Here is a 27659-nt window from a genome sequence, read left to right on the forward strand (position 1 = left end):
CATTACCGAGACTCCAACCCAGTTCCCCAGGACAGAGGTCGAGCGCCCTAGCCGTTAGGCCACCTCCTCTCCCAAGATGATGACGAAAGATGATGAACAAGAACCTCTAAACAGATTGGCTACTCATAGTAATGGCACATTATTAAAAAATGTTTTACAACATAATCTGAAAGGCTGGCCTTAACAGTAGACTACATTTTAATAATGTAATGAAGAATAAGCAATATAAATCATAATAAAGATGCTCACCTCTGGTGTCAAGTGGACCTCCATAGCTGTATAGGTTGGCCAGTATCCCATCGTAAGTATATTTACTGTCAGCTCTATTCCACCTGGATAACTTTGGTTCTGCATATACTATGAAAACAAAAACAACCATGTGGCAGACATAATTTATTAACAAGAGTTTTAAAAATCTTAAAAAAGCCAAGTTCTGATATTAGAAATCATAAACATTTACGTGGAAAGCTACATCATCAAATACAAACCTATAATACTCAAATCATCTATGGCGCATGACATCAAGCCTGCGCAGAGCTAAGGGTGTAATGAAAAGGCACCAACATATGTGGACTTAACAAATCAATACAATTTTTCTTCTCAAAAGGGGCTATATCGGTCTCACTCTTACAAGGTAGAAAACGTTCAACATTTCAGAAAATGTTGATATATTTGAATATTATGCATTAACAGTATGTTTAACAGCATTTGTTTATTTCTGAAAAATCAAGGTAGGGTACATGCAGACTGCATTTTTCCCTGTCTATTATTTGCCCTTATGTTAGATTTCTCTTGCTTTCACTGAAAAATCTAATTTTACTTTATCGCTCTCTCGCTCTTTCTCTATTCATCTCCGATTGACTATACTCTATTCTCGATATGTCTACTATTATATTTAGGCTTATGTCATATGATCTATCCATAATGCTAATGCCCCTATCTTCATCACAGATACCCTACTCCTACCTTCATCTATGCATATCATAATTGGTGCGTTACTCATGCCTCCCTATTTGAAACCTCTCTTGCCTTGACCATTTATACCTGGAATGCCTTTGCCCCACTATATTTAGTCTTGTGCGTTTAATATTACAGCTCCTAGATGAAACAAGGACGGTAAATGTGGCTATGCAGAGAGATGGCAACATATCTACTGCAAGCTCCCAGCACTGTTCGCTAGAAACCCCATGCAGACAGTAATTTCAAACAGCCCAAAGGCATAACGAATGAAGCAAAGGCTACCTGTATGGCTTGAGAGTCTGGAGTGGCCCTTTATACAATATATGAAGGTGTTCCTTCACTGATTTGACTTCCAGTGCAGTAGCGAATCCCAGAGGCAAAATGGCAGTAACTGCTCACCAATACAAAAGTGCAGAGGAAGCCCAGTTGACTGGCAACAGCGTTTCTCTACCAGTAAGCTACGCTGACAAGAGCTTATGCCCCAAAACTGCACACAACTGGTGGGATGAAATCCTGCATAAGATGTCCACTGCCTTAAGAAGTCAAGGGCAAAAGTTATGCTGGTCCTACCCTCATCTGGGTTAAGTAATATAAAGAGACTTTAGAAATGTCTATGCAGTGGAGGCAGCTGCTGCCCTTTCGAGCCCCCACGCACCACAAACATAACTGGAGACCAGGTGATACAACAACCCCCCCACCTACCACCAATTTTGCATGATCAAACACAGACCACAAAGATCCTGGGACGAGTGCTCTAGGACCCTACTGAGTCAAGTTGGGAGCTAAGAGATGAGGCTTAGTTGTGCTTTTGAAGCCATTTTTCTGATGTGACAAAATCGATGGGTGATCTTAAGTCGGGAACAGTCTTGAAGGGTAGAGGGGAGGCAACAGAAACCATTTATGGTTTAATCGGCTTTGTAAATATATAGACAGCCCTAGTGCAACATTTAATGCATTAATTGGAAACATTAAGAATTTTGAAGTGCATCCGGAAAGAGCTCTTAATAATCAGGAATCTGCTTTTTACTCCAGAACACTGCTCATTGAGCTTTATAGCGGCAGGCATTAAACGTGGCAAAACGCCATTAGCAGCAAATTGAAAAGTGGGCTACATACGAGTGCTGCTGTTAAATTGATTTATTAGTATCATACGACACCAACAGCATACAATGTGCGGAGTACTTCAACGATCTTTCTCCTCCAGCTCAAGTCCCATCCTTCACCCCCTTCTGTCAAATGTGATGATATACAATTATAATGCATCAACACAACAAACAACAGGCCAAGTCCCGACCAACTTTAAAGAGGCGAGAGTCATACCCCTGCTGAAAAAACCTGGGGCAGATACAACGAATCTCAAAAAGTTTAGGCCTATTTCCCAGCTTCCTTTTCTGGCTAAGGTGCTAGAACAACATGTGCTGAAAACCCTATCCCACCACTTGGAGAGCAACCAGCTCTTTCATATGAAACAGGCCGGTTTCAGGGCTCACCACAGCACAGAACTGGTAATGCTGCCAGTATTGGATGAACTCAGACTGATGGCCGATAACAAGAAGCCTTGCGCCCTGGTTCTCCTAGACCTGTCCGTGGCATTCGATACGGTCAATCATGGCCTACTCTTGTCGCGGAGCTGGGAGTCCAGGGGGTAGTATTTCAATGGCTGGCGTCCTTCCTGTCAGGCCGTTCTCAAAGGATCCAACTCGCTGACCAGGTATCTGATGCGGGTGAGCTAACGTGCGGCGACCCTCAGGGATCGGCACTATCCCCCCTCCTCTTCAATGCCTACCTCCAGCCCTTGGTGACCGCATTATCTTGTATGGAGTGCCAAGTCTTCAACTACGCGGATGACACTCAAATCCTCATCCAGATCGACAACTCCCCAACGGCATGTGCACGATTGCAGAATATCCTAAAATTCACAGTCAACTGGATGACCGCCAACTACCTCAAAATCAACCCAGATAAAACCGAGGTCCTGGCCATCACCACGAATACTAATCCTTGGAGTGACCTCTTTTGGCCACAAGAACTTGGCCCCACTCATGAGCCCGCCCCCGTCGTAAAGAGTCTGGGTATAAAAATAGATACCAAACTCTCCATGTCCCACCAGGTTTCTACCGTGGTGGGGACATGCGTGGGCCTGCTGAGATTGCTGCAGAAACTGGCCCCCCCCCTCCTCTCATTCACGGCACTCCGTATGGCAGTATCACAACCGATTATCTCTCGCTTAGATTACGGGAATTCTCTGTATGTGGGCCTCCCGGAAAAACTGTTGTCAAAACTCCAGGTAGTCATGAACGACGCAGCTGGACTAGTTTTCAGGCTCCCAAGGCGAGCTCACGCCACCCCCCTATTGCAGCAGCTACACTGGCTACCGTTAAGCAGAGAACCAGATTCAAGGGGCTATGTATAGCCCACAAGGCCATCCATGATCAGGCCCCAGCATATATTAAGGAACGCCTGGTAAATTATACGCCAGGACGGTCCCTCCGGTCCTCGGATGCTGGTCTGCTGGCCTGTCCCGTTTCTCGACCTCTTCCAAAGGCTCTAGCCTTCTCTACAATGATCCCTCAACTCTGGAATGAGCTGCTGCCAGGGCTCCACAAGGAGCCCGCCCTCCTCTCATTTAGGAAAAAATAAAAAACTCTCCTCTTTACCGAAGCATGGGGCACAATCTAGGCCATGTCGGGGCGCACACTCTACAGAAGTGCCAAGGTTGGGCTTTCTCTCAAAGCACTTAGAGACCAGTGGGTGATAATGCGCTATAGAAATCCCAATTAACACTAACATTTCTTTGTAATTTGCACTAGAATAGACAGAGAAGTTAGAATGACGAGGGATTGAGGCTCAATAGAAGGTAGTGAAGAACAAGTTATTTACCTTCTGTAACGCATTATCTGGTAGAGAAAATATCTAGCTGCAGATTCCTTACCTTTAAATTTCCCAGGCGTCAGGCTGGATCCGGGTAAAATTGCATTTTGAACATTAGCCATGCACAAACCTGATCCCGGTGTACAACCCCATATGCAAGGATGATACATTAACTTTTACACAAAGAAAACTCTTTACAGCCCTGTAATCACAGGGGCCACTTTCTCATGGTTGATGAAAGCTCCTTTATTTGAGGATATAGTTCTCCATACGTGGTGCTCCCACTTCCAGCCACCAGCAACTGCAACTCCCTGGAACTTACACCGAACTCCATGACAACATAACCAATGCTTAACTAACATTCCACACTGATAAGTAAATACATGTTTAGAATGAAGGGTATACAGCTTGTGAATAAAGGCTAGATCACAACAAGGTCCCCTCCCCTTACTGTGAGACAAGAATAGGACCTTCATAGATGAATGCTTCAAAGAGAACAGAACTGGAGCTGTATCAAGGGAAACAATACGGAAAGCTGCGACACCACTTGCAAAGAGATCAATAAACCTTGAACCACAAACGCCACATTTGTAAAGTCAGACTCTCAAATCCAGATGGTATTTTCAAAGCACAAGCAAACTGGGTAACATCTCCCTCTATAATATAGGTTTAGAAGAGGCAGACCATAGACCTTTCAGGAGGTTATTAAGAGCTGCCTTTCAAAGATATTTTCCAAAACAACACCACTGCAATAGTGCATCTAAAGCACATCTGGCCAGTAGTGATATAATAGTGATATAATAATGATCAGAACAAAGGATTTTTACAGATCATACAAGAGGGATTGGAATACATTTCTAAGACTAAGCGCATGGGGTTAATTGTAAAGCACACTTGTCCAAATGTTCTAGAACACACCTAATTGAGTTAAAAAAGCACTCAGTAGGAAGCATAAAAGGTGTCTCCAGGGGGCATTTATAAACAAAAGAAGAAAACATTGTATTGTACGTCACTTATCTTTATCTTCTCATCATCCCCTACCCTTATGGATCTCTAGAATTTCCAATGTTATTTTTTGCATTATTTCTATCAGCTGTACCCTACTGTCACTCTTCCTTTTGCCCCTTCGTTTTATCTGTTAATCGCTCATTTCTCTTTTTGCCTCTCATAGGCCACTCTTGCATGCCTCGTTTCCATAACACTTCTTTCTTTAATTCCCTCCCTTCGACTTCTTTCTCTTCCTGTATTAACTCTACCTTATCCTTTCCACCTCTCTTACATTCTCTCTCGTTTTTCCTTTTTACGCCCCTTTTCCAACATTTTTGTTAGAAAGTCATCCTTTTGGCCTGTTCACCCCCATTTATTTGCTAAATGACACGGTGGAAACTGACTTCGACTGTACCCAGGGCCAGTGCTATGTGTAAAAAGGTACTTGCAATGGGGTACACTTACAATTGGCAATGACAGACCCTTAAAGTTCCTAGCAGATATTAGGGCCAGGGGGTGTAATCTACCTACAAGTCCCGAATATATAATGGGGCACAGAGGTTCGGAGGCCCAGCAGATTTCCTGCACTTGCATGTGTGCCTGCTGTCCTTTTAAAGGCGGTCCTGCCTTGTAGCCAGTCTTTAAAAGTAAACTCTCACAATTGGTATTGACAGACCCTATAAGTCCCTAGTATATGATAGGGCTAGGAGGTTTAAACTACATATAAATCCCTAGTATGTAGAGCATGGAAGTTTAGAGGCCCAGCAGATTTCCTGCACTTGCATGTGTGCACTGCTGTCATTTTAAAGGTAAACTGGCTTTGCAGGTGGTCTTTAAAAGTAAATTGGGTGCAAACACAACTTTGGTGGTAGGGGCACTTTAAAAGTGTAATCTACCTTATTTGTTTACATATTAGTCACCTCCTGGTCTCCCTTAGGTGTCCCAGGGGTGAGGGCCATTAAACGATAAGCAGGGACCTTATAAAATATGTTTTATATGCCCTGGGAGGGACAAACTGCGCATGCCACTCCCCCCCCCCCAATTGTAGATACTGAGCTCCATAGGATAAGAATGCAATGTGTTATGTAGATATAACTATTGCTAGGAAAGGAGTGAATATATCATTCAAGGACTTAAAAGACTGGTGTTGATAAATGCAACAACTTGCTACTGGTGAATTTATTATAACTAGCACAGAACAGAAGTTGTGGAACTTTCTCTTCTGTAAGCCAAATTCCAGCCTTCTAGTGGTCTCTACTGATTGATTAGCATTAACAGGCTTAGCCAGGCTGCTTTGTTTAGATTGTAAGTGGCCTGGCCGTAGCAGAAGTTATCTGATAGAGAGATCTCTGCAGCTGGGGAGGAGGGGTCCTTCAGAGGGTGCTGAGTAAATCAAACTGAGCTCAAAGAGAGAGCAGACCAGTAAGGAATGCCAGGCGTACCTACCCCCACATCCTATGCTCCAGACAGATGGCAAGCTTCAGATACAAATTTGTTGAGGTCAGGGGGAGAAGAACTAATGGATATGACCCACACTGTGGGTTGGTTTAGCTAGTGAGAGAAATCATCCATTTGCTTTTTTTATTGTTGAGAGTTCATTACACAATTCTTCATATACAAGAAAAGGTGCTTGCAGTACTCAGATTTGATTGACACATATCATCCTACGAGCGTAATCAATTAATAACAACCAAAAATATAATCAAAACGTGTCACTGTGGATAATACTAAAAGAACACAAAAAAACACATATTGCACAGTTTACCGCTAATAGCTTAATTTATCTTATCTAATCTGCTAGTTAGCTTCCTATGGACTTCGAGTTTCTAAAACTTTGTGTACGAGCCCGACCTTCGAGCGTAGCGTCTCTCCAGCTCGTTAACTTTATGCAGTTTAGACTGCCAACAATGAAAAGTAAGACTATTCTCACTTCGCCAATTTTGGAAAATTAGTTATCTCACCACTAAGGCCAGCATATAAAGACCTTTCTATTGTATGTTATTCGCCATTGGGTTTGGGGCACACCCAAAGGTTGCAATATATCTACCGATTGTTACTGAGTGTCCTAACTTCAATTTACAGTATTTCTCAATTTCTTCCAAAAATTGCCTAATCTTCGGGCAGTCCCAAACAATGTGGGTCCATGTACCTCCCTCTTCTGCAGAGCATCGAAAACATCTATCCTCTATCTGGGGATAGATATTGTGTAGAAAAGAGAGAGTCCTGTATAGTATCCATTTAGTGTAAAATTGCATTCTCTTAAAGTTGGCGCCTCTTAATAATGAAGTGTTAAATTTATTGATTCTACTCCAGAACACCCTTGGAATATGGAGGCATTCTTTCTCTTGACATTTGTCTCGGGCGTGAAACCTTAAAATCTGAATCTCTCGTTTTCTGATTCAGCTATGCCTCATCCATACTCACCTTTGACCTGTTTTCAGCCTGATTCTGTCCCTGACGCCGCCTGCATAAACTTTAGGCCACAAAGCTAAAGTTGAGACAGTGTAGGCTGCGTAAACATGCAGAGTCATCTTGCTCGAAGGTTTTCAGGCAATAGTTAATCCTTAAGTAAAGTCTACTCACAATAGCACATTTTGTTGTTCAGCCTTAAAACGTAGAAATTGCACAAGACACCGAGGCTGTCAGATTCTTGCCTTAGCTCATTTGTGTGTTCTTTCCAAAACTCTATTCACCTCTGGGCGTTCCTTGTTTGCAATCTTCCATATAAAAACCCATGTAGCCATTGTTCAAGTGTGCTCCTTTCCTTGAGTAACTTCATGGTGCTCGTTGGATGGAGACCCATTCTGAATGCTTAATAAATTACCTATGGTTTGTACTTCGCTCCACTGTTGATTGCTCCTTATTTGATAAAGAACCCGTGGCGAAGTGGTGAGCCCTGCACCAGCAGGTTATAGATTTATCTGCTCCACAAATTGGTGCCCAACGTGGGGCTCGATCAAGCGCTTGCAGTCGGACCGGGGCAGAAGATCAGGTCGGTAAGACGAACTTCGCTGAGCAAGCGCCCCACCTGATGAGATTAGTGTTGCTCGTGGTCCAAGGTGATTTTTCAGCTCTCCAACTCTGATCTTCCCGGCGGCTGCTAGCCTTGACTGGGGCCTTTAAATGGTCATTTTTTGGATCAGGGAGGATCGACAGGTGGGAGTCGAAGACTACGCATGAGGTAAATCTGTATTGAACCGGTTCATTTGTTCAGGATTTGTTTGGTATTTGCTTGACTTGGTATTCGTCTTGACTTGGTATTTGATTGGTAATCTGTTTGGAATTTGGTAATCCGTTCGGACTCGGTTTTGAATTTTGAAACCTAGGTTCTGTTTGGTATTTACAGATCTAAGATTTGTTTTGAGACTTGCTATTTGTTTTGACTAACATTTTTTCTTACAGGTAATGTGAGAATATTTTTTATTTCTCTCTGTTTATAAGTTTTTTTTAATCTTATATAACATGCCTGTGTTTAGCACCCTTCGGAAGTTTTGTTGCTGCTGCGATAAGCAGAGCATTTTGGAAGCAAGTTAGCCGGCGCCACCAGAAGGTATGCCACATTTTGAGATGTACATCAAATATGGTATTTGTTCCATCATGTATAATACATTGTGGAACAAATACACAAAAGGGGATCCCCAGCTGAGATGGCCATTAGAGGGAACTATGGACCCTCACAAACTCGGGTATTTAGACAATCAATTGTTTTTGAAGAAAGTTAGGTCGGCTATGTTTGACAGTGTGTGTATGTGAAGAAAAGAAGAGAGGGAGCGGCAGCTCAAGGCAGAGAAGGTACAAAGGAAACAGGAAAGGAAAACAGAGTATCAGAAGTATAAGGAATTAAAGGATAAGGAAGTTCAGGAGAAAAAGTAATGTTTAGATAGGGAGCATAGATTATTAATATCTAAGGAATATATAGTTAGACCAACTGTAGCAGTTCATGTCCAACAAGATGTGGATTCAGATATTGATGGGTTGTTGATAGAACAACCCCCACCCCCATATGTACCTTTAACACTTCTTCCCCCTGCCCCATTGACTGTTGTTCCCCTTGTACCCCCGGTTCCACCTCCTTTGCCTGCGGTTGTTCAGCCCCTTATTTTTCAACCAGTACCGGTACACTCTTTCCCCTCTCCAACTCAGGCCACTGCATCCCCAACCCAAGCCACTGCACCCCCACCCCAAGCCTCTGCGCCTCCACCTCAGGCCACTGCACTTCAAATGTCTAATGATTCTGTACTTTCTGCATCTGTTCTAACCCCTCGAGTTCTTCGCTCTACTGTACCTCAGTTTCGTCAGGATGCAATAAGGTTGATGGTATTAAATTGGTTAAGTGATCTAGAAATGGAAGTAGAAGAAATGATATATCAGATTCAGGATTTCTCTGAGGGTGAGCTTCTTTGTCTTATAAATAAGCTCTCTCATCAACTTATGGTTCAATGGGAGATGACTACAGGGCGAAATGGTTCTGATAATGTTAGAGCAATTAATAGACAGTGTCAGATAGGGGCCTTCACTGTAGATAGAATTAATAATGCTATTGCAATGATAATTGGATAATTTAATGAACTCTCTTCCTCTCCTTGAATAAAGACCCATCAGGGAAGCTGCGCCACAGTTCATTCCTGGAAGAGGGAATGAGGATAATGATGACCCAAATAGTCCTAATGCTAGAGCCCATTTTTTATACAATTGGATATATACGCCCTGGAAAAGGATGGATGTACTTACTTTAAAAGCCTCCTTACCAGACATAAGGAAACATCCTAGGGGATTTTATGATCATGTAGGCAGCCATTGATTCCTGTATCATGACCTTAGCAGATATTGATATGTTTTTTTTGGTATGATCCTACCACCTGATAAGTGGCGACTTACCTGGAAACAGGATCATGCTGTTGATTTGGGAGGAGATTGGGCTGCCATAATAACAGCTGATAGAGATAGGAAACTTGGTCAGAAACCTAGTCAGCTCATTCTGGATCTGCCATTGTAATATACGTACTTATATAAAAACGATAGTGCCAGCCAGAAAAATAGATTGGGCACTCCTTACTGCTTGTAAACAATAACAGGGAGAGGCAGTCCACGATTTCTTTACTCGCTTTGAGCAAGTTTCCTCTGATGTATGTAATAGCCCTATTCTTCCTGTCCTTAAAAGTGGGGATGAAATACAGGATAAAAGTTTATCAATTTGTGATTGATTTGAGAGAAAAGTAACAAGATAGTAGTCTCTCAATATCTTGTTCTTTCTCAGGTAAAGTTAAAACACCTATGGGATTTTCTGGCCTCCCCGTTCAAAGCCCTATTTCATGACAACTGAATGTTAGTAGAAGGGTCTCCAATATTTTCTGTAACAAAAGTTACTAGTAATGTAAAATGAGCACGCCATCCAAGAGTATCAGCAGTGATCACATTGATGCATTAGGCAGGGTTTACAGCAGTAATGAAAAAAAAAGCAAGGCTTTGACAATTTAAACTGAAGAACTACATGTGTAGTACATGCAAATCATAGCTACAATACCCCTTTGCACCAAGGTATAAAAATGAGTAATACATATCTCCAACTGAAATAATAGTTTTAAACACATTTTCAAAATGTCACCTGTTTTCTCTGTAGGCATCAGTTTATGAGTTGTGAAAATACGAAAGAAACGTTGTCTTGAATGCCCGAGTTTTATTTTTTAAAATACAGTTTGGACAGTACACTGGTAAGCTACTCGTTGGAGACATAGCAATACAACAGAAGGTTTGAAACAAGTTACAGTGAAATTATTGCATCACTTAGTATCCTTGGGACATAAAGTATCTCTTTTTCAATAACAGTATTGTCAACAGAAGATTACCTATTTAGGTCTCCTCCTGTGAGACGATACACCAACATAGGATATAATTGGTGCAGAACTTGCAGAAACCACTGACTCAATCTAATATCTATGCGTTTATTACCAAATTTTTCATAAATTGCAAACCCCCTGCTTGCCTTAACATTAAAGCACGTATGCATGCCGTTTTCTTTGTACTAGTCAGTGTGAAGCAGTCTTTTTGCAATTTAGAAATGCTTTATGTAATGCTCCTGCTTTAGGTAAAACTTGATTATTACAAATCTGTGCATGCAAAAGGTGGTTGCAGTTTGACACAGTCCCATGTAAGAAGGAATAGGTCATGTGCATATTTCTCCTCCACATTGGAACCCACTGTGATAAAGCAATCTGAAATGTATTTTTAAGGTCACAATTTGACAGTTATGGTACCACATTTAGTTGACATCTAAAAAAAAAAAAAAGAATTCAGACCCAGCACCTGACCAGAGCGATATTAACAGGGTATGAGTTGATACTTTTTGCTCCAAACATCACTCTGAAATGCTGTAACATTTTGAATCCAGGCACTGAACTACCCCTTTCCGAGTCCCAACAAGATGAGAAACATGATTGTATATTTATTACTGAGAAGGAGACTTAGGGACGGGTAGACCTGACAGATACCCCTATATCTGATCCACCAGGGGAACTGTCCATGGATGGTGCATGTTACAAACTACCTGATGGCTCTAGTACAGCGGCCTATATAGTTACTTCCTTGAAATCTGAGGTCGAGTTATGTAAAATACAACAAATGTCAACGCAATCTGTGAAGCTGACAGCTTTGACTAGAGCTTGTGAATTAAGTAAAGATTTGACTGTAAATATCAATATATATGCCTTTGGAGTTGCCCACTCATTCGGACGACTCTAAAAACAAAAGGGGGCTTTTTGATTTTGCATGGTGATAAGATACAGTATGGGGAATGAATAGTAAAGATACTGGATACCTTGATGTTACCAAAAAGAGTTGCTATTGTTAAATGTTTTGTCCACAATAAAATTATAGATGAGATAATACAGGGAAATACTTTTTCCAATGAAACAGCTAAACGATCAGCCTATTTAAAGTATAGTTTAATGCATATTGTAGGGACAGTTAGATGGACACCAGAAGTGACTATTTTTAATCAAACTCTAGATTTCATTAAGGAAGTACAGGAAGAAGCTACAGAGGAACAGAAGGAACAGTGTAAAAAATATGGGTGCCAGGATGCAACAGGATGTTGGATAGATCCGTCAGAAAAGCAAAGATGAACGCTTCCAAATTATTATGTGAATGTTATTGTTACCATGGCCCACAGTTCAGCCCATATCAGTGCTAAAGGAATAGTGGCCATGTCAGATCATGCATGGTTCAATAATCTGATTCGGATAGTGAGGAAAGTTTGGGAGAACTGAGACTACACTGCTCTCTTTCTGGCTGATCGTACGCTACTCTTTGTCACCTTGGCAAATAAACAACAAATACTACAGTAAGAGGAAGGAAGGTTAAGAAACATACAGGTTGGATATAAAAGATCAGTATTGGGAATAGTGATAGGTGTTCTTCTGAAATAGGTATTTGTATATAGATTAGGTTGAAATAGGTAGAATTGTCGATCTGCCAGTAAGGCCCTTTGGGAAGGTGTTTTTGACCTATTAGGAGGAATAGAAGTACTTGCCCCGAATGCCCCCGCTAAAAGCTGACAGTTTTGGATTAGAAAGAGAAAAATAGGGATATTTGTATGTTTTCTATTGTTAGTATTGGGATTTTTTTGGGGTCTATTTTTGAGGCTTAAAACATATTACCCTGTTCATAGCCTAGTGCCCCCTACTCCTACTGCATCTGAACATTGTCACTTCACCTTGTCCTCTCTTAAGGATTTTGTCAAAATACATAAAAACGCCCTTAATGTTAATTGAGCCACACAAAAGCTTCATCAAATAACTGCAGGAAAAAGGAACATGGATTTGGTCAGAATGGTTTTGAGGTATTGTTTCTGCTTGGGGCTGGACATAATTATAGGGAATAGTGATTATAGGAGCCATCTTTCTCACTTGCTGTTGCTGCATTCAGCATGCCCCTGTGACATGTACAGCTTATATAGCTACCTGTAACAGTATCAAGCCTTCCCCAATTAATGTTCATGAATTAAGTAGAGAAATGATGGTACAACTTGAAATTGATGAAATAATGAAAATTGATATATAAATTAATACATGTACCTTCCTTATGGATTCAGCACAGCTGAAAAGGAAAGACTGTGAAACCTTAAAATCTGAATCTCTCGTTTTCTGATTAAGCTAAGTTGAGACATTGTAGGCTGCATAAACATGCAGAGTCAGCTTGCTCAAAGGTTTTCAGGCAATAGTTAATCCTTAAGTAAAGTCTACTCAGAATAGCACATTTTGTTGTTCAGTCTTAAAATGTAGAAATTGCACAAGACACCGAGGCTGTCAGACTCTTGCCTTAGCTCATTTGTGTGTTCTTTCCAAAGTTCTATTTACCTCTGGGCGTTCCTTGTTTCTGATCTTCCCTATAAAAACCCATGTAGCCATTGTTCAGGTGCGCTCCTTTCCTTGAGTAACTCCATGGTGCTCGTTGGATGGAGACCCATTCTGAATGCTTAATAAATTACCTATGGTTTGTACTTCGCTCCGCTGTTGATTCCTCCTTATTTGATGAAGAACCCGTGGCAAAGTGGTGAGCCCTGCACCAGCAGGTTATAGATTAATCTGCTCCACACTGGCTTTTTCGCACAACTTTGAAGTCTTATGCTCATTCAAAAGTTTTACCCAACTACTTATTGATCTCAGTCTAGTATCTAGCAGAGTCCCACTTAGTTCTAGTCTTGGCCTTAGTACGGATGGATCTATATTTTCTAAAAAATACCTTATTTCAATAAAAGACCATTTAAGCAGATCTATAGAATGACTCAGGCCATACTCTATCTCAGTCCACCTTTTCCAATTATCTGAGATAAGAAAATCTCCCACATTTTTATACCCATTCTCCTCTTATTTCTTTACTATACTAGGTTGGACCAGCCTATGTTCCCCGACATACAGGTCGGCCAAACATGTGGAACCATTTTTCCAAGGTATTTCATAATGCTTAAGCAGTTGGGCTTTTTGTTTTAGAAACCGCTGGAAGATCTTGTAGCCCACTTTTTTGGGCTTCTTCACCAGCCTCATAGGATCTAGAATTTTATATTCCTTCAGTATCCTTATTATAAAAATATTATCCATATCTAATGGATTAAGATAGTTAAAAAACCTGTTTGTGCTATATGCAAAATTTGCATACTAGTATTGCCTCAAATTAGGAAGGGCTAACCCTTCCTCCTCGTTTTGGTTACTTAAAGTGGCAAGTGCTAATCTTGGTACCTTGTTGGCCCATATAAAAGATGCGAATAGACCATCTATTTATTTAAAAAAAGACATTTGTGGTGCACAGGGGATTGCCGCAAATAAACTAATAATGGTAAAATTGACATACGTTTTAATGCTACCCGTCTTATTATTGAGATTGGAAGTCGATTCCATTTTGCGAATAAGCGCTTAACTTTTTTTGCAATAGGGGGACATAGTTTAATGCATATAGTTCATTCACATTTTCCGACACAAATATACCTAGATACCTCTTGGGCTTCAGATTATATAATAACTGGACGTTTGGTAATAATGTGTGGGCTAAGCAGTTGCTAAGTAAGATTTCCGTCTTAGCGTTATTTATTTTGTACCCACCCAGTGCTTGAAATTCTGAAAAAAATTGCTAACATTTCCTTTTGAATGCTGGCTCCCGGTTTAAGAAATAGAACAATATCATCAGCATATAGTTTTATATTAGACATGCCTTGCAAAGGTGCAGTTTGTAGTGCTTTTTGTCTAATGGCTATTGCCAAGGGTACTATAAATAAAGCAAAAAGAATTGGGGATAAAGGACACCCCTGCCGTGTACCCCTATTTATTCTACAATAACCTACATTTCTAGAATTAATTATTTGTGCTGAGGAATCCTTATGAAGATATTTCACTATATGTATAAACTTTTCCGAAAACCCAAATCTAGCAAGAATTAAAAAAAAAGACATTCCCAGGACACCAGATCAAACGCTTTCTCTGCGTCTAAAAACAACACCTGTGCCTCTATTTTGTTCTGGATAAAATAGTCCAAAGCTTCTATTAAAAACTTTGTATTTGAGGAGAGATGCCTACCTGCTACAAAACCACATTGGTCCCCATGTATAATTGAACCCACTATCTTATTAAGCCTGTTGGTGAGAAGCTTTGTACAAATGTTGTAATCAGCATTAAGAAGGCATACAGGCCTATAGGAATTAATGTTTTCCCTATCTTTGTCTTTCTTTAGAATACTACCTACCACAGCCATGTGAAAAGAAGGTGGGGGTTCTCCATCTTTTAATATATGATTGGCAAGGTTTACCGGTTGTATATTTAAAACTGGGGAAAACCTCTTGTATATTTCTACTGGTAGTCCATCCTACCCAGCTGCTATGCTACTAGCCATTGAACTCACAACTGCGTCAATTTCTTCAAGATCATACTCGGCCGTCACCATTTCGCTTTGCTCCCTGGTTAGGGATGGCATCAGCAGTTTATCTAAAAACCCTATAATACGCTCAGTCGTTATTTGTTGATCCGTCTGATAGATTTTCTCATAATGTTTTAAAAAGTCCTCCCAATCTCCAAGGGACTGGTTTTCTGTAGCTTGGAGTCCGCATCTATCAGTGATAGGATCCTATTTTGAACCTGTCTCTCTGTTGCGTGCCACGCAAGTAATCTCCTCGTGTACACACTCTCCTTGTATACCCTCTTGAGATAGGTAGTGTTACCCTGCAGATAATAGTAGTCCTGCATATCTAAATTTGCCTGTAAAAGCTCCTGTTTTGTAACTGAATTCCTATTTTCGGAATGTTTCCTACTTGCTTGTTCAAGCCTGAATTCGAGCTCTGATCTTTTTTTCCTTTTTACCCCCTGTTGAAGGATTTCTTTGGATGTAATAAATCCCCGTAATACAGCCTTAAAGCATCCCACACAATACGTATCCGGGCAGTATCTGTGTTGTTAAAACAAATATGTATATATTTCATTAGTAACCTCTGTACACCATTCCTCTCTCTCTAAATTAATTTTGTTAAAATATCATCTTCTGGGTGCTCTTTCAGGCCCTACCCCTGCTACTTCCATTTTGATTAGTGCATGATCTGAAAAGGCATTTTGTATATATTCATGCGTAATTATTTTCAGAACATGTGAAATCAAAATATTCTCTACTCTAGAAGCAGTATTATATTATGCCGAAAAACATGAAAAGGCAAATGCTACTTACCAGTATGCATCTGTTCTTGGCATGTAGAGCTGCAGATCTACACACTGTGCATAGATCGCCATCTGGTGTTGGGACCCGGAGGTTTGCAGTTGTTTTTCCTCTTGGAAAGTCTTTGGAAGTCACGAGGTATGTGATTCCTCCTTTGGATAGTATTGCGCATGGGCTTCGGCTCTACCCTCAGATTGTTTTTTGCCAGCAGGAAAAGATGGAGCGTAGTAATAACAGTGAAGATGCCCATGTGTGTTGTATCTAAATAAGATAAACTGGAACAGATAAAGGTAGCCGGGGAGGCGGGTGGGCGTGTGTAGATCTGCAGCTCTACATGCCAAGAACAGATGCATACTGGTAAGTAGCATTTGCCATTCGAGGCATATGAGCTGCAGATTACACACTGTGCATAGATTATATAGCAGTACCCATCCTTAGCGGCGACCACCCGTATCTGTTGCAGTGGTTTGAAATAATGTTTTGAGTACAGCCTGGCCCACACTAGCCTGTTGCTTAGTTTGCACATCTACACAATAGTGTTTAGTGAAAGTGTGCGGTGTTGACCATGTAGCTGCTCTGCAGATATCATCTAATGGGATGTTCCCTAGAAATGCCATTGAATCCCCTATTTTTCGTGTAGAGTGGGCTTTAGGGGGAACGGATAGCGTTCGTTTTGCTTTGTGGTAGCAAATCTGAATGCATTTGACAATCCACCTAGCTATCCCCGACTTGGAGATGGGCTTGCCTTTGTGTGGTGGTGAGAAAGAGACAAACAGTTGTTTGGTCTTACGAAAAGGTTGTGTTCTCTCGATGTAGTAGAGTAAGGCTCGTTTGACATCTAATGTGTGAAGAGCTCTTTCTGCAACGGTCTGTGGTTGCGATAAGAATACTGGTAGTTCTACAGATTGGTTTAGGTGAAAAGGAGAAATGACTTTAGGGAGGAATTTTGGGTTAGTACGGAGAACAACCTTGTTATGGTGCATTTGGAAAAAAGGTTCTTGAATGGTAAGTGCTTGTATCTCACTGACCCTTCTGAGGAAAGTGATGGCTACAAAAAAAGCCGGTTTTCCATGTTAGGAATTGTTCACATTTGTGTAGGAGTTCAAAGGGAGGTCCCATTAGTCTGGTGAGAACGATATTTAGGTTCCACACAGGTGAGGTTGGCACTCTGGGGGGAATTATGCTTTTGAGGCCTTCCATGAAGGCTTTAATGGCAGGTACTCTAAAAAAGTTATAGATGTTGCCTGTTTTGTAGATAAGCTGCTATGGCTGCAAGGTGCAGTCTAATGGACGTATAGGCTAGATTGCATCTTTGTAGGTGTAGTAAATAGTCTATGATGTGTTGAATGGACACATCTAGGGGATTGATGGTATTGTTGTGACAATAGACAACAAAACGTTTCCACTTGGCTACGTAGCACGCTCTAGTGGTGGGTCGCCTAGCTTCTTTAATGACATTCATGCAGTCAGGGGGAAGATTTAGATAACCGAATTCTAGGATTTCAGGAGCCAGATCGCAAGGTTGAGCTGAGCTGGGTCCGGGTGCCTGATCTCTCCATGGTTCTGGGTTAAGAGGTGTGGAGAGAGGTGTAACTTTTGGTGCGGTACTACAGATAGTTCCAACAGTGTGCTGTACCACGGTTGTCTGGCCCAAGTTGGAGCTACTAGGATTAGTGTGAGGGAGTGTTTTTTTTTTTTTTGAAAAAGTTTTATTAAGCAATAATTCGGTTACAAGTACGGGCCTACAACCACCCGGGCCGGCCGCTAGGTACAGAAGGAAATCTACACTTATCAAGGCTACAATCAGTTCCCAGGGCACTGCCCTGCAGTGGCTCCAGATAGTGCTCGAGGAACAGGAAGCGTAAGTCCAACAATCACAAAAACAAAAAAAAAAAAAAAAAAACCAACAATACACAACATAAGGCGAGTTATGAGGGAAACCAGTGCGGGTCAGGCTCCCCCCGGGAAACTCCAGTCAGGACAATTGCGCAAACCGCTAAAGAGAGGAGTACCGGGAGCCCGGGGACGGAGGGGGGGGGGGGGGGGGGGGTGGTCAAGGAAGATGAACGTCCATATGTAGTTGTTCCAAAAGGCGCCAGGAGCCATCAAGGGTCAGGGGGACATGGCGATATCAGTATCTACCAGGGGGGGCGTACAGATGCCTCCGCGATACGCGTTCCATTGCCCCCAAATTCTACCCCATGCCCCCGGCTTGCCACGGGCCACATACACAGTCTTCTCCCTAAACATACACCAGTCCATATTCTCCTTCCATACTGACACGGTGGGCGGCCGTTGAGCGCCCCAAAGTTGCGCTATGTCCCTCTTGGCAATCATGTTCCCTAGGGCCGCCCACCGAGTCTGAGCCGCGCTGTAGTCATTGGGCTCCCACACATTCAGGACACAGCGACGCACCTCCGGCAGCAGCACGACCCCGGTGACCTGTCCCATAACCGTGTGGACCCGGCGCCAGTAGTCCGCCACCTCGCGGCACTCCCAAAGGATATGAAGAAAGGTGGCGCTGAGCCCACAGCCTCGCTTACAGAGCCCGTCGCCGGAGAATCCCATCGAGACCAAGCGCGGACCCGTCACATACACCCGGTGGAGAATCTTGAGCTGTACCAACCGGAGACGAGCCGGAATGGCAACCTCCCTGGGGGACGACAGTGCAGACTGCCAATCTTCGTCGTCCAATTCCACCCCATCCCCAGTCCAAGCCTCCCGAAGGCGCACAAAAAGGTCCGCCCGGTGATTAATTAATTTTTTATAAATTAAAGAAATAGTACTATCAGGGACATGTCCGTCAAGTATACGGTCCTCGAGGGGAGAGGAAACAGGGATCTTGGTCCCCTCCCCGAAGACCGAGAGCAGGGCGTGTCGAACCTGGGCGTAGCGGAAGAACTCCCTGTCGGTCAGCTCGTATTCGGCCTGGAGCACCGCGAAAGTCTTTACCGCGCCCTTATGCCACAGGTCTCCCACTTTGCTGATACCAATCGTGTCCCACTGGTCAAACCCCTTCGTGGTCCACAAGCTGCCCAGGCGGTCGGAGGCAAACAAGGGAGTAGCACATGTTAATCGCTCACTCCAGCCCATGGCCGCAGTGGCAGCCCTCCAAGTCCGCACCGCAATCTTAGTAGGACCCGTAAGGGTCCGGCCAGCCAGGCGGGAATAAAGTGCCCTGTTGTAGTTCCCGCCGGGAAGCAGGAACTTGTCCATCTCATACGCCGGATTCAAGCCGGGCGCATACGTGGCGTGGTTAATGGCAGATAGCTGCGAGGCCCAATAGTACCTGCGAATGTCAGGAAGCGCGATGCCCCCGTCATACCAGGGGAGAGTGAGCTTGGCAAGAGCAATACGCGCCCGCCCGTCCCACACCAGTCTCCTCTGCAGGCTCTCCACCTCCCGAAAGTAGGCCACTGGGATAACATCGAAGGAGTTCTGGAGTGCATAGAGGAACCTGGGAAGGGACATCATTTTAAACAGCGCGGCCCGACCCAGCGGGGACAGGGGGAGCCTGCACCACCGGGCCGTGTCCTCCCGCAGCCGCCGAAGTGGACGCAGGAGATTCTGCTCATAGCGAGCCACCGGGTCCAGCGAAACGTATATCCCCAGGTACTTAAAGCCGCTCAGAGATATCTGAATCGGGAGCCGAGGCGGCAGGAGAGGAGGACCACCAGAGATGGGATAAACGCAGGATTTAGACCAATTGATCGTGAGACCCGAATTGTTCCCAAAGGAGGTCAGAACGTCAAAGAGGACGTTGAGTGACTGCCGCGGTGAGGTGAGATACAGGAGAATGTCGTCCGCATACAGCGAGACCCGATCCTCGAAGCCCGGGCCCCACCGGATCCCTCTAAGCGAGGGCTCCCAACGGAGCCAGGCAGCGAGCGGCTCCAGGGCGAGAGCAAAAAGCAACGGGGACAACGGGCACCCCTGCCTCGTGCCCCTGCCGAGGGCAAAGGGCCGAGAGACCCGCCCATTCACCACCACTTGAGCCATGGGTCCCGTGTAAAGGAGCCTCACCCAGCCAATAAATCCCTCTCCAAAGCCGAATTTATCCAAGACGGCCCAGAGGAATGGCCACTCAATAGTATCAAAGGCCATCGTGGCATCCAAAGAAACCAGCACGGCCGGTTCGGAGAGGAACTCCGCCCTGGCAAGGGCACCGTGAAGACGCCGCAAGTTAAGAGCGGTGTTGCGGTGCGGGATAAAGCCGCATTGGTCCGGATGAATAAGGTCGCACACGACACTCAACAATCGATTGGCCAGGACTTTCGCCAGGATTTTGGGCTCCGCATTGAGCAGTGAAATGGGCCGGTAAGAAGTACAGCGGTCTCGCGGCTTGCCCTCCTTGGGGATAACGACTATAGTGGCCAAGCGCTGGTCGGCCGGAAGGGAACCCGCCGCGAGAGAGTCGCGGAACATGCGGCTGAGGAAGGGCGCAAGCTTATCAGGACGCAATTTGTATAGTTCAATGGGCAGACCGTTAGGACCCATAGCCTTGCCCGAGCGAAGGGAACGGATCGCGGTCGCTATTTCATCCGACGACAAGGGAGCGTCCAGCCGCTCCCGGTCCTCAACGGACAGGCCGGGCAGAGCAATATCTCTCAGTAGGAGGCGAGAGTCATCCTCATCCCTGTCAGTCACCGGGGAGTACACCGCCCGGAGGTGGTCAGCGAAACATTCCACAATCTCATCCGGCTCAGTCACACACACACCGTCAGCAGCACGCAACTCGGGGACCACACGATTCACTCTCTCCTTTTTGTCCAGCCACGCGATCAACTTTCCCGCCTTGTCCCCCGCGTCATACAATCGGCCCTGCTGTTCCCTATACATAGTTTTGGCCGCGTCAGTGACCAGGGACCTATATTCGAACTGTTTCAGGCTAAGGGCATGTAGCCCGTCCGGAGTAACATTCGCCTCCAGGGCCGACTCCAACCCCGAGATGTCAGTCTCCAGCTTCACCACCGCCTCACTCCTGACCTTCTTGGCCACCACTATCTGGGCGAGGGCGTGTCCGCGTATCACAGTTTTAAAGGCTTCCCAAAGGGACAACGCAGACGACACCGACCCCTCGTTTTCACTGAAGTATTGGTCCATGGCCCTAACCAGGCTGTCACGAGTCGCAGGGTCCCGCAGGTACCAAGGGTTAATAGGAGCTATCCGCCCTGCAGACCGCGACCCGGTGTCAAAGAGAAGCCACAGCGGAGAATGGTCGGAGATACCACGCGCCAAGTGTCTGACCTCTCGAATCCGACCAGTCTGCGCCGCGGGCATAAGGAAGTAGTCCAGCCTAGAGAGACTCCCATGCGCCCCCGAATGAAAGGTGAACTGACACTGGGTCGGATGCATTAGTCTCCAACTATCCACCAAGCCGAAGGTCTCCAACATCCCACCCAGCCATGACTGGGCAGCGGGGAGGGTCCTCGGTGGGTGACGATCCAGTTCACCCGAAACCACAGAGTTAAAGTCCCCGCCCATGAGCAGGAGGCCGTCCGGAAGGTCAAGCAGCATTCGACCCAAGTCAGTAAAGGTGGAGTTCTGGAGACCCGGGGGGACGTAGACTGAAACCAGGGCAAGGGGCTGCCCCTCCCACCTCCCAAGCAAACACACATAGCGCCCTCTGTCATCCGAGACTATCCTCGTGATCTCCACCGGAAGGGAGGTTCGCAGGAGAATGCCCACCCCCCTGGAGCCCGTTGTGAAACCAGAATGGGCTACGAGGCGGTATCCCCCCCTGTTCATCGCATGGCAGACATTGCCGACCAAGTGCGTCTCCTGGAGAAACACCACATCAGGAGTCACACGACGCAAATATTGCAGTACAACACCCCGCTTAATACGATCCCCCAACCCATTGACGTTCCATGACATAAGCCTCAACCCGTCTCCCCCCATCCCCTCCAATAGATCAAGAGGCCCCCAGCCCGCAGCACGGTTTCCAAAGATGGACAAAAATCAATACCTCGCCCTGTAAACAAAAAACACACAACAAAACAACCCCCCTTCCCCCCCAACCCCACCCCAAGTCCAACTCCCCCCACCCTGCACCCCTGCGGGCCAATGACCCCCCCCAACTTGCAGTGTGCCTGTCGCCCCCCTAACCCCATTCTACAAAAAGACCCCGGAGGAGGAAAGGGACCCGAACCCGCCCGCGCCCCTCACGGGTCCTGGTAAAACACAGTATGCAAAAGAAGTAAGACCCAACTGTACAGTACAAAACCGCAAAAGCAAGGACCAGATGTCAGTCTAAGGGGACCCGTCACCTGCGGTGCCCCCAGAGGGCCCGGGCCGGCCACCCCCGTCCGGCAGCGAGTCCAGCCAGTCACTTGCGGCAACAGGAGAGTCAAAAAAGGCTGTCCGCTCTCCATGCTCCACTCGGAGTTTCGCCGGGTAGATCATCGAATACTTCAGGCCCAGCTCGCGGAGACGGCGCTTCACCCCTTGGAATCCCATCCGCTGTTTCTGGACCAGTCGCGTGAAGTCCGGATAAAAATTGATAGTCGAGTTCTCGTAGCGGACCGGGCCACGGGTCCGTGAAGCCTGCAGAATAGCGTCGCGGTCCCTGTAGTGGAACAGTTTAGCCACAATAGGCCTCGGGGGGGCCCCCGGCCGTGGCCGGCCGCCCGGAACTCGATGGGCCCGCTCCACGGCGAAGAATTTACTTAGGCCAGCCGGGGACAGCTGTTGCAGGATAAGTTCCTCGACCACGAGGTCCACCGGGCGGCCGTCCGAGGACTCCGGTACACCAATGATGCGGATGTTGTTGCGTCGGGCCCGTCCCTCGAAGTCCTCAAGCCGCCGGGCCATATGGTCGTTGACCACTCTAATGTCCCCAAGCGCGGCCCGCAGATCCGACACCTCCGCACCCAGGGTGGAGGTCCGTGTATCAAGGGCCTGGACCTTCTCGTTGGTTTTGGAGAGGTCGGCCCGAATCAGGGTGACATCGATTGCGACTGTGTCGATCTTACGGGCCAGGGCCTCATATTGCGTCGCGATGGTTTCCCTGATGCCCTCGATGGCGCCCATAATGTCCTGCAGGGAAAGTTCCGCAGAGACGGTCGTGCCTCCCCCCGCAGCATCCGGGGAGAGGCCAGTAGCGCCAGGGGGCCCCCTGCCCTGGGTGTAGCGGTCCATGTTGTTGCTCTGGACCGCTCCCCCGCGCAGAGAAGCCTTGGTCTTGCGCCCCTCCGGACCCCCTTTGCCCGCCATGCGAGCGCAGTCTCTCAATGGGACCTCCGATCAAAAGGTGTGCGGGCGCCAGCAAAAGGACCACAAACTGCCGATGTGGGGGTCGGAGGCGTCAGGCCCACCAGTAGCAGATGGAAGCAAGCCTCGGGCAGAGGCCCAGGAGGCACCTCGCCACCTTGAGCACGCACGCCAGCCGATCTCCTGAAGGCCAAAATCGAAACTGAAAGCGCTGACTCGGCAACTGGCACCGCGCTGAGGCCGCTGTTGTTCAATTGCAGCCCGGCCCCACGGGTCACCTTCACCCCGGCCACATCCGCCGGGTGGGTCCCAAAAGTTCCGACGACGACAACTCAGGATTCCCAGGTCCAATTAGAGTTTTAAAAAGAGATATATGATCAGCTGGTCTTCATCTCCCAGATTCCATAAACCAAATCAGGATAATCTCAGGATATATTCCGAGGAGCAGAAAGGGTCCGGGGAGCCCTGTGCTCACGCGACCATCTTAGTTGCGCGCTAGGCTCCTCCAGTGTGAGGGAGTGTTGTTGTAGTTTGCGCACCACTAATGGAATGAGTGGGAGAGGCGGAAAAGCGTATGCAAATCTGCCTGACCAGTTCATCCATATCGCATTGCCTTTGGACAATGGGTGTGGATATCTGGCGGCGAAGCTTGGGCATTTGGCGTTTTCGTGGGTGGCGAAGAGGTCTATCTGTGGATGCCTCCACATTTGAAAGTACGGGTGAAGAACTTGCGGGTGGAGTTTCCACTCGTGGAGTTGTTGTGTTTGTCTGCTGAGCAGATCTGCCATAGTGTTTTGGACTCCTGGGACATGTTGGGCTAGGAGAACGATTTTCTAGGGTATGGCCCATCTCCATATGCTCTGTGCTAGCTGAGAGAGCTGTGGAGAGTGTATGCCGCCTTGTTTTTGTATATAGTACATGGCTGTCATGTTGTCTGTGCGGACTAGGACTGCCTTGCCTGAAATCTGTTTGAAAAGATTTTAGGGCTAAAAATATGTCTAGTAACTCCAGATGGTTGATGTGGAGTAACTTTTGTTGAGGTGTCCATCTGCCCTGCATGGTGTGATGTAATAGATGAGCTCCTCCGCCGGAGAGCGATGCATCCGTTGTCAGTACTATCTGAGGAACCGGGTCCAGGAACGGTCGCCCTTTGGAAAGGTTTTTGGTGGTCCACCACTGCAGAGAGCGATGGGTACGACCGCCTACCAACACCAGATCTGTTAATTGACCCTGGGCCTGGTTCCATTGGCGCGTTAAGCACTCTTGGAGACGACGCATCAGGAGTCTTGCGTGAGGTACTATGAATATGCAAGAGGGCATCATTCCTATTAGTTGCATGAACACTCGAGCTGGAAGAGAGTGTTGTGGCTGAAATTTTGCACGTAGAGCTTGAATGCTTGCTATCCTGGCAGGACTGGGGTAGTCTAGCACTCTTGAGGTGTCTATAGTGGCACCCAGATATTGATTTACGTGGGACGGTTGGAGATGGGACTTTGCATGGTTTACTGTGAAGCCCAGTCGGTGAAGCAGCTGGATAGTGGCGTGCGTGTGTTGTACACACTGGTTGTATGAACTGGCCTTTATTAGCCAGTCGTCTAGGTATGGGAAGACATGGATGTGTTGTCTCTGCAGGTGTGCTGCCACTACTGCTAGGCACTTGGTGAATACTCGTGGTGCTGTCGTGACTCCAAATGGGAGTACTTTGAATTGGTAGTGTTGGCCGTCCACTGCAAATCTGAGGAACTTCCTGTGAGCGTTGTGAACAGGAATGTGGAAATAGGCGTCTTTGAGGTCCAAGGTGGTCAGGAAATCATTGTGGGAGAGCAGTGGAAGTACCTGCTGAAGTGTTACCATGTGAAAATGGTCTGAGTATGTATCGGTTTAGGGGCCGGAGGTCTAGGATGGGCCGTAGAGTGTCATCCCTTTTTGGTATGAGAAAATATAGGGAGTAGACCCCCATATTTTGTTGGTTGGTAGGAACGCGTTCTATCACCCCCTTTTGTAGGAGGGAGATTACCTCCTGCTTTAGTAGTGTTAGATGTGCCTGTGACATTGGGCGTTGTCTGGGTGGAATGTTTGGGGGGTATATATTAGTTCTAGGCAGTAGCCTGACCGAATTATTTGTGTTACCCATTTGTCTGAGGTGGTGGTAGTCCAGACAGGAAGGAAATTTTGGAGTCTGCCCCCGACCAGAGTGGGATGGTCTGGGGGAGTGGAGGGGAGTCATTGGGTAGGTGCAGAGGCAGAGCGGGCAGTGTTTGTCTTGCCTTTATTATTGTTACCTCTGTAGCCGCCTCTTTGATAACCCCTTGTAAAGGTGGATTGGGTAGGGGCCTTATATGAAGTGGAAGCAGTGTCAAGAGGAGCAGCCTCTGGATGTGCTCCGAAAGGAAGAGCGGCGAAAGGAGAGCCTGGGAGGGTGTGATTGTAAGACTCCCATAGACTTCGCCGTATCGGTGTCTTTTTTCATTTTTTCTAGGGCCTCATCCACTTTTGGGCCGAACAGATGTTCCTGGTCAAAGGGGTGGTTCAGGATGGAAGCTTGCACTTCTGGTTTAAAACCTGAGATCCTTAGCCAGGCATGGCGACGGAGGAGGATGCTGGTATTAATGGCTCTGGAGGCGGTGTCAGCTGCATCTAGGGCACAGCGGATGGAGGTAATGGTAATGGTTTTGCCCTCCTGAATTAACTCATTTGCCCTATTTTTATATTTGTCAGGGAGGTGTTGCATTATGGCTTCTAGTTCATAATAATGGGCCCTGTCATATCTTGCCAGTAGCGCTTGTGTATTAGCGATGCGCCATATGTTGGCAGCTTGGGATGCAGTGCGCTTGCCCGATGCTTCCAAGAGTTTTGATTCTTTGTCAGATGGTGGTGCTTCGCCTGACGCTTGGGAGTTTGCTCTCTTTCGTGCTGTAGACACTACTAGGGAATCTAGTGGTGCTGGCCCTCTGATGTAGGTGGGATCTGTAAGGGCGGCTTTATATTTTTTGTCTATGCGCGGGTTAATGACCCTGGCTCTGACTGGGTCTTTAAAGACCTCCGGCGCGTGTTTGATAACTCCTTTCAGAATGGGCAGTATGGAGGTGGCCCTATGCGTGGTGTCAAAAGTATCGAGAAGGAAGTCCTCCTCCACGGGGTCGGTATGGAGATTCACCCCGAGATAGTGTGCAGCCCTTTGGAGTAAGTGGTTGAACACTAGTGAGTCTTCTGGTGGGGATGGTCTCGAAGGGTAGAGATCATCTTGCAGGACGTTAGGAATGTCAGGGATGTTATAGTCGTCCCATGGGCCTGGGGAGCCTGTGGGAGTGGGGTTCCCTGTAGGTAGGTCATGGGGTACGTCCCCTATGTCATCATAGACATCATCATTATCATCATCCGGAGAGGGTGTGGGGGAATGATGAGGTGGGGGGGAGGAGGAGGAGGAGGGGAAGGTGGAGGGGGTGGAGGAGGTGGTGAAGGCATTCTGAAAGGGGAGGTAGCAGAGTCTTTCCTCTTTGGAGGCGGAGCTGGGGCAGGCTTTTCCAGCTGTCTCTTTTTGATGCTGAGCATCAAATGTCCGGTTTTGGGGTCCTTGATCAATGTCTTTTGCAATGGATCAGGTGTAAAAAGTTCTTCCGAGGGTGGTTTCTCCGTCGGCGCCGAAGGCATCGGGGCCGTCGGTTTTCTTGTTTTAGAGTCTGTGCTAGTCTGCCGTTTGGAACTATGCGGCCTGGAAAGGGCTGTCTGTTTACTCGGTGCCGAGATGGTTTTCTGCTTCGAGATATCGTGTCGGTGGCCTTGTGTTTTTTTGCTCGGTTCCGGGGATGGTGTCGGTACCGAGGAGCTGGAGCTGGTTTTCGGCACCGAGTGTTTCGGTATGGAGCTCGGTGCCGAGGAGGAGGCCATTTTCTTTTTTGGCGTCGGTGCGGAGGAGTGTTTCTCGGCACCGACGGTGGGCTGGCTCGAGCCGCCGGAAGGCTTAATAGGCTTCTTAACCGGTCCCGAAGGTGCGGTGTGGGAAGCAGTGTCTTTGGTCTTGCCTAGGCCTGGAGGCGAAGGTGTGACCGAAGCCTTTTTCGGTGCCGTGATGTTCTCCACATCTAAATCGTCGGCTTCGGAGGTGCTGACAAGGCCCTCGTCGGTGTGTTGTCCTTCTGGAGCGTCGACGCCTTCCCCGAAGATGTCATCTGGAATCACCGTCGACGAGTGTGCCATAGTTCTTCATGCCCTTCGGTCTCGAATGGTTTTCTTGGACAGGAAGGACTTGCACGGCAGACAGTCTCGAGCCTCGTGTTCAGGGGAGAGGCAGAGGTTACATACTTCGTGAAGGTCGGTGTGGGGGAATTTGGACCCACATCGAGGGCACTTCTTGAAGGGAGTCCTTTCCATTAGCCAGGATCGGAGCTGGGGTAGGCCCGAAGGCCGTCGTCGACGACTGGAATCGAAGGTCATGATCGATG

The 27659-nt window shown here is 46.5% G+C and overlaps 1 protein-coding gene across 1 annotated transcript in view; it reads right to left on the bottom strand.

Annotated features, from left to right (window-relative positions):
• CUL4A (cullin 4A) overlaps positions 1–27659 on the bottom strand; it is a 408579-nt gene that overhangs the window by 136076 nt on the left and 244844 nt on the right. Inside the window, exon 15 of the mRNA XM_085622501.1 lies at positions 250–357. Within this exon, the coding sequence (XP_085478627.1) occupies positions 250–357 (108 nt within the window). The remainder of the gene's footprint in view (positions 1–249; positions 358–27659) is intronic.

The sequence above is a fragment of the Triturus cristatus genome, chromosome 8, assembly GCF_964204655.1.
Source record: "Triturus cristatus chromosome 8, aTriCri1.1, whole genome shotgun sequence".
NCBI classification, from domain to species: domain Eukaryota; kingdom Metazoa; phylum Chordata; class Amphibia; order Caudata; family Salamandridae; genus Triturus; species Triturus cristatus.